This window comes from Merops nubicus, unplaced genomic scaffold, assembly GCF_000691845.1.
Source record: "Merops nubicus isolate BGI_N331 unplaced genomic scaffold, ASM69184v1 scaffold5035, whole genome shotgun sequence".
Lineage (NCBI taxonomy): Eukaryota > Metazoa > Chordata > Aves > Coraciiformes > Meropidae > Merops > Merops nubicus.
Genome location: NW_008610109.1, coordinates 7,354 through 18,482, shown reverse-complemented (window position 1 = coordinate 18,482; position 11,129 = coordinate 7,354). Strand labels below are relative to the sequence as shown.

At 40.3% G+C, this 11,129-nt stretch overlaps 1 protein-coding gene across 1 annotated transcript; it reads left to right on the top strand.

Moving 5' to 3' along the window:
* Window positions 1–607: 607 nt before the first annotated feature.
* GDPD1 (glycerophosphodiester phosphodiesterase domain containing 1) lies at window positions 608–10,068 on the top strand. The gene is made up of 9 exons (XM_008940776.1): window positions 608–645; window positions 4,789–4,924; window positions 5,568–5,613; window positions 5,978–6,096; window positions 6,666–6,755; window positions 7,818–7,951; window positions 8,623–8,682; window positions 9,273–9,324; window positions 9,909–10,068. Exons 1-9 carry the CDS (start codon window positions 629–631, stop codon window positions 10,029–10,031), a joined length of 777 nt encoding a protein of 258 aa, XP_008939024.1. The 5' UTR covers window positions 608–628; the 3' UTR covers window positions 10,032–10,068.
* The last annotated feature ends 1,061 nt before the right edge of the window (window positions 10,069–11,129 follow it).

Genomic DNA, 11,129 nt, shown 5'->3' with positions numbered 1-11,129 from the left:
CCTGAGAGAAAACTGGAGGTGTGGGTCCTTTCCTTTCTTAACTGGAGTTGATGAGTGTTTCCTCCCTTCACTAGCAACATGAACCTGGCAGCTCTGTGCTGTTCTGGGGAGTAGCCTTGCACTTAAAGATTTGGTCAACTTCTCAAGCATCAGCTGGGTTATGTATTTAGGGAATAGCTTTAGAGAGGCTTGGGTGCTTTTTCCCCCCCCTAGTTACCTTTCCTCTTGTTACTCCTCCCACTAACTCTGCAATAGACTTTTTGTATATACTGTGCCCATGGAGCATATTGTCATAGCCAAATACAGCACCTTTAAGGAAAAACAGGGCACCTAACTTCTGGTAAAATGAACACTTGGTTTTGTATATTCAAAGCATTATACAAATCCAAGATAAGTTGTGGGGATTTTTTAGTTTGAGAAAGTCCTGTCGCTTGGGTCTCCCCAGTAGGTTAGTGGCAACAGGGGGTTCCTGACTAGCTTCATACTCATTCCTCCAAATATTCCCTCAAAATATGTAAATTTTTAAAACCATTACTGTATTTCCACTGAGATTGAGGGGAGGAAAATTATTTTTTTACATATTTCACTTGTTATTTTTGTAGGTGCTGGAGAGAACCTGGAAAACACGATGGCAGCCTTTCACCAGTGAGTACAAATGGAACCAACAATGGCAAAATTAGTGGTGTTCTCATTGTCCTTAGTGAGTAAAGCAATCAAGATAGAACTTCCATCAGTTGTTTGGGGTGCAGTGTCATAGTTTTGAAAGTCATCTCCTTTGGGTGACTTCTATGGGTTGCTAAACATCATTAAAGAAGAGGAAATTGGAATACCACAAAGCAGGAGTTGTACTCAGTAATATGGCAGATGGGTGCTTGGAAATAGAGCTCCCAAGGCCTGATTCCTCCAGTGCTCCAATAAACAGAAAACAATATTGCTTCCATGCTTAATAGTCCTTACTTCCATTAAATTATTTGTCATCATAAAGCTGTTTTTCTAACTAATATCACAGGCTGTTTTTTCTAGGTAAATTGATGTTTCTCCAAAGGTATTTCAGACCATAGCCTGTACCAATAAGCCAATTAGCATGCAGGGCTAGATTTTGGGAAGTCTGAATCTGTTGACTGCTATTATGGCTGTAAGGAGTTCTTTTAGATATGCAGTGGTTTCATGGTGTTCAGTTCCCTCCTCTGTATGGAAGGTTAATAATTTGTCTCCTAGAATTTATTGTGCCTGAAATCCTAATGCTAACTGACTTTGAATGTACCATCTGTAAAGCTATTAAAAATGTTTGTGTAGTGTGTTTTCCCTTCATGCACACACTTCACTGCTGCAGTATGTGGAAGCCTCTTATCTAGGGGTCTAAAGTGGAGCTGGTACTGGCAAGCCTATTAAACCTCCAGCATTTAAGGAGTGAATTCTGAGTTTCTAAAGGCGTTTCAAAATAAGCATATCTAGAACTCCAGCTGCCAATGAGAAGTGACCAAGTTAAGTAGGGTGCTCCTTGTTTTCTCTGGGTGGTTTTTAATTTGCTTTGTGCTAAGTAGCCTCATCAATTTGCGCGTTCCCTTGCAGGCTGAGGAATGCCAGTTTTCCAACCAAATGGTGCTATTGAAAGTGCTGCAGTATTTTCTATCTCCATGGAAGCTTAGCAGAGTTTTGTGTGTGTTTTTTTTTTCCTGCTAGCCTGCCTGTTTTCAAACCTGCTACCACACTTTTCAGCAAGTGCTTATTCTTTTTGGCCACTTCTTAATTTTCACTTGGTATCATCCTGGTTTTATCTGTACAGGGCTCTTGCAAAGAACCTTACAGCATAAATTTTTAATTCTCAGGAGTAAGCTGTAGTACTTAAAAGACTGAGGTAGGAGTCAAGTAATGTTTTGTCAGATAGTACAGATGTTTGTCTGACTCTCTTCTGACCATTTGAGTTATTTCACAACCACAGTGTACCAAATACATTGAGGTCAACACTTTGAACTCCTCACAGCTGGGAATAGCAAGGTTCAGTTACTTGGTTTGAGATTCTTGTGGTTGAATAATAAAGGTGTTTTACTTCTGCAAAAAAGCAGAGTCAGGGTGATTACCTTGTTTTAGGCAGTAGAAAGTCTTCTGGCTTCCTCTGTGAAGGGGTGAAGGCTTTGTCCTTCCCATCTGCTCATCCCTATCTCCACTGGTAAGCTAGCAAAAGAAATTGGGTAGAAAATTCGTGATCTGCATGGGGAAAAATTATGTGGGTTGGCTCAGTCAGCTGGTATGGACTAATTAATTTTTAATCCATCAGATTTTACATGAAGCCCAATAGGGTGTGCTTGCAGGAGCTGGTTCTGCAGGCTGGGACAAGCAGCCAGAGTGGACCTGGCTGGAGCTGGGTCCAGAGAACCCTAACCCACCCCCTTGGCTTTGCCTTGTTGGCAGTAACCAAAGTATTGACCAGCAAATAGCTTTATTTATGCTTTCTACACTTTAAAGGTGATACAAAAATATTTAATCCTGTCACATGATAACTAAAATTATTCTAGTAATATAAAGTGTATGGGAGAAGGAGGCATTATTGGTAATTTCAAACTCTCTACAAGCTTCATTTACACATTCTGAAAAACAATTAGAAGCTTTTTGTACCAAAGAGTAATTTTTTGTTTCTGCATGGTAAAATGCCACTAGATTTTTTTTTGTTGTTGTTGTAATCATGCTGTTCTGTATTTAAATGCTTCTGCAGTGGTTTTAGGTTTTAAAATAACTGATTTTAGGCTAAAAGAGGCACTCGTGTCTTAAAGTATCTGAGAACCTGGCATAAAAGATGTCATAAGAATTTAATTACCAGTTCAATTGTCTGTAATACAGCCATGTGCTTCAGCCTTGTTTTGACAGGAAGCTGCTAAGTAAACTCCAGATATTTTCTCATTGTATTTTCTTTTGTGAACATTTAGTTTAGAGAGAGAGCTTTAAACACTGTAATTGCAGCAATAAAAGTACATGGTCAACTCAGTCTTTATAAACTCTGTGCATTGTGCAACTTTAGGCCTTGCCTAAGGGAGGTTAGTTTCCAAGGAAAGGCTTTTCTTGCATGTTTCATGGTGTGTCCTACTTGAAAACAGCTGGAGTTAAACACAAGCAAAGCAGCTCTATCATCCAAATCTGCAATTGTGAGCCTGCTTCACAACCTGAGTTCTGGAGCAGTTGGATCTGAATCCAACATGTTGTTCTGAATCAGGAGAGCACCTGGAGTCTTCTCCAGAGCCATGCAGATCTGATGTGTTGTTACAGAGCTGCAGAGCAAACTGATCTCCAGCTGAAGAAACTCAGCCCTTTAAGGAAGCTTATTTAGTAGCAAGCTGCTAGTAAGAGCCTGGCAGGTTCTCAAATTTGTTAACAAGGAGAGTTGTTGTTCTCTTCCTGAGCAGCAGCAGTCCTGAATTTCTGAAGCAGTGATATTGCTAATAAATTTTGCTGGCTAAATGGTAACACGTGGCACTAGATGGGGATGTCTTCTGCAAATTTGGCAAGTCTCTTGCAGCATATTTGGAGATGCTTTTCCTCAGGAGGAAAAATTGCACAGAACAGGCTGTGTATCTTCCATGTGTAATAGGATTTTGTTCCTGTCCTAATTCTTAATTAGTGGCACTGGAAAACAGTTAACAAACTGGTTTTAATTTGACAGCCCTTGTCTTGATCATTATCCCAGCTGTACCCAAAATTGTGTTAAACACTTATGGGAATATCTTCTAATTTTTTTTGTTGTTGTTGTATTTGCAAATGCTTTTGTCTGGCCTGTCTGTGCTTCAGCAGTCAGGGGAGCCCTTTGCTTGAGGAAAAGGCTGTTGCTGAAGCCCCAGAGCTTTGGTCCCATGTAGGCTATGCTCAGATATTACAGGTTTGCTCAGACATTGGTAAAAAGCCAGCCCAGGGTTTTGAAGGAAGCATTCAGACTTCAGGCCAGAGCTTCCAGCTGTCTACTGGAATGACACCTTTGGAGTATGTTTTCTAAACAACTCACTTCTCATTGGAGTGAAGATTGGTTTTTCTGTTCTGGTGTGAGGTTTCTTGTATTTATTTTTCATCAGTATTATTACTACTTTCTGCCTTTTTTACTCCTCCTATGAACCAAGGTTCTCTAGAGTGGATTTGGGGTTGGATTAGAACTTTCCAAGGCAGTGGATTGGAACAGGAATAGCTCCTTTTTCTGTGAAAAATATGACTGGATGTTTTAGTGGTATTTTCTAAAATTTAAAATTATAACTTTTTCATTAAAATAATAATATTTTTAAATGTAGTTTTGCTAACCAATAAAGCCAAAGGCCTGAAAGCTCCCCTGCTAATTTCCCAACCCATCCACTCTTGATTAACTTAGGTAGAAAAGGCTTTCACATCCCTGTGTGTGTTGCTCATGCTTACCACAAAATGGATCACTTTTTTTAAAAAGAGCTTGCTTCTTCCAGTGATAAACATGCTGATAGTAGTAAACATCACACTCCAGATTCTGAAACAGTCCTTTAGGAGCAGGTTTCTCAATCCTGAGGTGGTAGGGTGCAATTGGCAGGTGTGCTACTGGATTTCTACGCAAGACAGAGCCAAAGCTCCCAAGTTCAAATTCCATCTCTGATTCATAATACATTCTTGACACTTGCATCAGCTTTCCCACTGCAGCAGAGCTATTTGCTTCTTGCTTTGCAGCAAACTGAGGATTCATTGCATCATAAAGCATTTAAAGTACTTCCTGTGGGATTAGCTTAATTGAGCAGCAGGCCTTAGGTTTGGAGCTGTGGGGTTCAAGGCAGACTTCTTTGCTTGCAGTGCGGTTAATATAGGAACAGACATGTTGGAGCTGGATTGTCACCTGACAAAAGATGAACAAGTGGTGGTGTCCCATGATGAGAACCTGAAGAGATCCACAGGAGTCGACGTCAACATTTCTGACCTCAAATACTCTGTGAGTTGGAAACAGATGTTAGTGCTACATGAGGTTTAAAAACACCTTTGTAGCGCGGCTGGGGTGGGCAGGAAGGTTGTGTGTGTGTCTCCAGCTGGTATCCAAAATCTGAGGAGAGGATTCATATTCTTTAACTTAAAAAAGGCTAACTAGGCTCCCTGAGTAGTCAAGGGAGGAAAACCAGCACCTTTCCAGGGGGTGATTAACTGGGATGAGCAGCCTCCTGGAGGTGTCCCTGTTTTGTCATGCTTAGTCAACAAGCTCCTTCTTGCAAGACCAGCTTTTCAGTGGGGGAAACAGGAAGATTAATCCCACCTGCACTGGCAGGTTTGAAAGCCTGTTTTACAGAACTGTTTCTGTCTGGTATTTAAGTGGAATTCTCCACATTTTCAGACAGGCATCTGGAAACGTTTTGCCTTATTCAGCCACAGGTAGCACAAGTCTAAGAATGCCAAATAGTTCAGGCAGGAATGAATGCAGTGCTTCTAAATCACTTTTTGGGCAAGAGGGTTTAAAAAAATACATTTTTGTCTTTAAAGATAACTTACATGGCTTATGAATTGTAGTATTTTTTTGTCTTTTTTAAAAAGTCATGATTGTATCCCTGCATTGAAATGAGTGTTCCATTTGCCTTTATTTTAAGGAACTTCCACCATATCTCTGCAGGTTGGATGTCACATTTCAGAAAGGTAAGTTTTTGTCTCCTGCTGTTTCAATTTACTGGTCTCATTTCATATTCATCTCGTTGCATTTGGTGTGTGGTAAATGAACCCAGGTTTGCTATTTAGGGATTTTAACCATGCCTGCACTCCTACTGTTGCTAAATGGTGTCTGAATTGATGAAGTTCAGAGCTAAATGTGCAATATGCTTATGGCATTTTCGTTATGGAAGTGAGCTTGTCATAATCAATTACAACTGAGTGAAGTAATGTGGGTTATTTTTTAGTGACATTTGCTAATTCTAGGAGTTGATAACAAGTTTTCCCTATCTCATTTTTTATCTGCAGTGTATTAATAATAGTCTCAGCAGTGTCAATGTCCTTGTTTCTACAGAATCTCACTCTGAGGGCAAAGACAACCGTATTCCACTCCTCAAAGAGGTGTTTGAGGCATTTCCACAAACTCCTGTCAACATTGACATCAAAGTGAACAACAATGTGTTGATCAAAAAGGTACATGGAAATCTGCACTGAACTGGGACTGAGTCTCTTGTAATGATGTTTAAATTCCAAAAGAAATGTTTCTTGGAGTTGCTGGCATCCTGTGACACTAAAATTTGTGTTCTTGGACTGCTTCATCCTTCATGTTAGTTTTTGCTCTGTGTGTGATGTAACACAGAAGACTAAAGTGACCTTGTGCAAGACATTCAGCAAACAGCTCTTTACTGACCCTTTATCTTTACTGACCCTTTTATCATGAAACTGATGCTATACTGCTAGAGACCTGCTTGGTTTGTACTTCTTAAGCTGTGTGCTGTCATATGGAGTGTTGCCCACCAAAGCAGCAGAAAGACCTGATGTTTTTTGTAGGTGTAAATCTCTTTCCTTTTATCCATTGACATGAACACCTGTTTCTTCCCAGCTGAAGCAGCACAATCATCTTCAGATGGGAGAGTGTATAGAACTGTCTTTTCTGTAATGATGTGTGTAGTTGAAAAGTAGCAAGCAGGGTTTCAGATAAATAATTCTGCATGTAATTTTTCAGTGAATACCTGTTAGGGTTGTGCTTTTTCACATTGCAGGTTTCAGAGCTGGTGAGCCAGTATAAGCGAGAGCACTTGACAGTGTGGGGGAATGTCAATTATGAGATTGTGTCAAAGTGTCTTAAGGAGGTAAGAAAGAGTCCAGCTAAACTTTGTCCTTGCCTGCTGGTTGCTGTGTGATGCCAAAATGTACAGAAAAGCACCTTGAAAATCATGCTGTAGCCATCTCTGCCAGACTGCCAGATGTGATGAGAAATTCTGTGCTTAGATTGTGTTCTGCTTATTACACCCTTACAATAAGCCAAGCACAGTTAACACAGTTCTAGTCTGCAGCAAACTACTGGAGGAAGTCAGCTTAATCATGCTTTATTCTTGCTCTGTAAGAGAGAGGGTGTTAAGATTTTATGCCAGGAACTGTTAGTCTGTTTTGCACATCATCCATCTGGTACAAAAGCAATTTTTTTTAAGGATTGCTCATTGTGTTTCTTTTTATGAAAATAATGGATGTGGCCACTAGTTGGCACACAACTATATTGGTATAAGGCTGTTTTACATCCATAAATTCCTTTTTGTGCTGAGGAATTGTACAATTTCAAACTAAATTAAAATTGTGCTTAGTTGGAGAGAGTTACACACCTAGTGAAATTTATCTAGCTGAGAGTACAGATGCTGTTCTGATTGCTTTCTGCAGGACAACACACACTAGTTCCTACCTGAACAGTGGTTACATTTTGTTTCCTTCCACAGCATGAATGCCCTAATATTTTGGTTCATAAAGCAGGGTCTTTAAAAATGTGTTGTGAAATGAGTTGATGTGATACCAAACTGGAACAAGACCTGTGCTAAAGCACAGCTTGTTCTTTGTAGTACTGCTGGTCTAAGAGAAAATGCTGCATAGTGTCCCACACCCTGGGAAGGAGATGGGGCAGGAAGCAAAAGGAGCACTGCAGCCAGTGGAACTTCACCTTCTCAGATCCCAGTGCCCCTTCAAATTGTGTGAAACTTGTGCTTGGGTTGCAAGCTACCAGAAAGAGTGATTTAAATTTGGAGGCAAGCATATCATGAACAGTTGGCAGCTTAATCTTTAGGTGCAGGTGCTAAAGTTTAAAAACATGCATTGATGAGCATATCTAATTGCAAGAGCCACAATGGCCTGCCAAGCTAATTTAGAGTCTTTCCTGGTTCCTGCAGAATGCTGACATTCCCATCATCTTCTGCTTGCAACGTGTCCTCCTGCTTCTTGGCCTGTTCTACACTGGTCTGCTGCCATTCATTCCTTTCAAGGAAGAATTCTTGGAAATTCCCATGCCTTCAATCATCCTCAAGTGAGTTGGAGTCCATGGGTGGGTGCTGCACTGGAGTGACAGTAAAAGTGAACAGCAGTGCCAGACTGGGCATTGCTTTCACCAGGATCCTCAGCCTAAGGATACTGGCTTGTTAGTTTAGGCAATTTTGTATATTCCTAAGCAAAACCTGTGCAGATCTTCTGCTCCTCTGTATTTAACCTGTCTCTAATCACTCCAAGTTTCACAGACACCCCACACTAACAACTGAGGACCTCAGTGCTTCCTGTTGACAGCATCTCCTGTAAATACACCACCTTTGTGCAGCCACTTCTACAACACAGCTCGTGCTCATCCCATCCTAACAGGGATATGGAGCAGCTCTGTAAAATTAACTGGTTCCTACTCTTTTTCTTGAGGAAAAAATGAGTCTGATTAAGGCCAAGAGGCAATTCAGTAATAGGGTAGATATGAGATTTCACCTGCTGCTTTTCTCATACTTTACCCAAAATGCCACTGAAAACCCATCTCTGATGCTTCTCTTCAGTGTAGCACATTTCTCATGTAACACAATTTTAAGTCTACTTTAGCCAATGAAATTAGTTCTCTAATTTGAGAAACTGCAAGATTAATTCTGCCTGTTCCTTTTGCAGGAATATCTCAAATAATATTTTAACCTGTGCTCTGGTAATTTGTTTCCTCTTCCTCAACAGGCTGAAAGAACCACACAAGATGACAAGAAGCCAGAAATTCATTATCTGGCTAGCTGACACGTAAGATTTTAATCTGATTACATTTGTATTTATCTTCTGCCTGTATATTAGCTGTTGGCTCAAGCAGCTGAGACTAGCTATTGCTGTGGCCACTTATTATGTTCTAATTTTTTTTTTCAGTTTCTTCTAGCTTTTTTGTCAGAGCATCATAAGCTGTTGTTCAGCTAATTGGCAATAAGTGTCTTCTGGTGCTTGCTTCTGTATATGACATCTGCTAGTTTATTTGATTTCTTGAGTGGCCAGTGCAGTTTTCATGTCTTTTGGGGTAAAGGATAAAACCTCTTCTGGAAGTGAAGGGGTTGATTCCTTGGCCATGGTGTAGAGTACCTGGACAATGAAGAAGTCATCTGCCAGATTTGATCTTCAGAAGAGTTGATAGAAATATCCATAGCTAGTGCACATTTCTGGGCATTTGTTCACCAGTCTGGAGTGGCTTGAACTAAGGTTTCTATAATTAGGCTGCTAATCACTTTCTTGTGGAAAACATTGACTCTAAATGCTGTATGGAGAATCTATTACAGACCAGCCACAGACATTGCAAATTTCACAGGTGCATCAAGTTCTTAAATAGTATCTTTCTTTTTCCACAGGCTGTTGATGAGGAAAGCACTGTTTGACCACCTCACTGCTCGGGGCATTCAGGTACAGTGTGCCACAGCCAAGGGAAAGGTGCTGGTATTCACCTAGTGAGAACTGCAACCAGCCACGTGTGGCCTTAGGATGGGTTCACATTCTTCCAAGCATGTTCTGTTGTGTTGCTAGGATTTTAAGTTGCTTTTTGGTTCCTGAGCAACAGCTTAATGCTGTTGTATTTGCAGTTCTGTAGTTGCAAAGGGAGAATTGTATGCTTGGAAAAAGACTCTAAATCCCTTTTGAGAATTCCTGCACCTCTCCCTGCCCCCCCCTCTTCAATCTTAAGCCTACAAAATCTGCTAAACTGCTTCCCTGTTTCACACTTTTCACAAAATAATATATTGACTTTTAGAAATATCTGAAGTCTCAGGTAATGAAATGGAGTTGGGTCACCACTAGAAAATATCTCCTTTTGGAGGGCAAGGGGGAAGAAGTCAGATGTGTTTGTGTGTCTAGCATCACAATGCAGTCATTGATCATTTTAAATATATGCAGCATCATCTCTCTCACATGAAACAATTTAGCTCAAAATTCACCACTTTTTTTATATTTGAGTATTTCCTATAATAATTTCTTTCTCTCCCATCTTACAGGTGTATATTTGGGTGCTGAATGAAGAACAAGAATACAAGAGGGCGTTTGATCTGGGAGCAACTGGAGTGATGACAGACTATCCAACAAAACTGAAGGAGTTTTTACACCACTATCCAGCATAGAGGAAAGAAACCCAAGGAAGTTCTTGGAGAATAGATTGTGAGCCACTGATTTTCTTCATTACAAAAAAAAAAAAAAATGAGCAGCATACACAAATCACTTGATTGAAAGATGTAGTTGGATGATCTATTACCTTATTGTCAAGTTGCTACCTAATTTAAAAGTTCTCTATTTATTTTACAACTCTAATTCCATAGTTTACATTTGTAAATAGCTCATTTAGCAACAATGCACTTCACAAATAGTGGTGACTAGAGAGAAAGCTGCTGGATAGGATACCTGTAGTTAATAAGCATTATTTTACCTGTCACAAGTGTTCCTAAGGAGCTGCCAGGACGTGTCAGTTATTCCAGTTATATTTAAGTGAGCAGGAGCTGAAGAATTTCTGAAAGTGCACCCTGTGTGTAGGCATTTGTGTTGCTTTTAGCTTTCAGATAACTTGTAGGGGAAAAAAAGAAAACCAATGCAGAGGAGAATCAGCAGGCAGAACCTGTGTGTAGCCAGATAGTTCAGCCTGTGAAGTGTAGTCAGTACAGGCAGTCACTTTTTTACCAAAATTAACTCACTTGTCAGTATAGATTTACTCCATTACTCTTACTGGTGAGAATGTAGAGGTTGAGTTGCAGCTGTACTCAGGCCCCTTTCTGATGTGATGGTAATACTGTGACTGAGTGGCCAAGGTCCAGAGGCAGTATTTAGGCCAGGTTCTGGGTTTGATGCTGAGTTCCATTGCAAGGGTCTGGGTTTGGCTCTGGCTCTGAGCAGGCTGCTGTGGCATGGCAGCAGCTCACTTCCCAGAAAGGAAAATTGCACTTCCTACAGATTGCATTTACTCAGAAATAATTTCACAACAAAAGCAAATGTTTCAGAAGGCTTTTTTTGCACATTTGTAGTTCTAACATCTGTTGGTTTGGTGAAGGGGAAGTCGTTTTTAGGATAGGGGAGCAAAGAAGAGTAAGTTTGGTCTGGAGTTTCAGGAACAAATTGACATGTTCCTATTAAATGGATTCACCCAAAGCACATCTATATGCATACTTAAAAAAGCAGCAAGTGTCAGTCTGGGGGGTGTATGAATTTTAGTCTGTTCTCCCCACAAAGTA

Excerpts from the sequence above, each read along its gene's own strand:
- GDPD1 (XM_008940776.1), top strand. Across the intron at positions 5,614-5,977 it reads GGATGTCACATTTCAGAAAG|AATCTCACTCTGAGGGCAAA; the intron begins GTAAGTTTTTGT and ends TTGTTTCTACAG. Across the intron at positions 8,683-9,272 it reads ATTATCTGGCTAGCTGACAC|GCTGTTGATGAGGAAAGCAC; the intron begins GTAAGATTTTAA and ends CTTTTTCCACAG.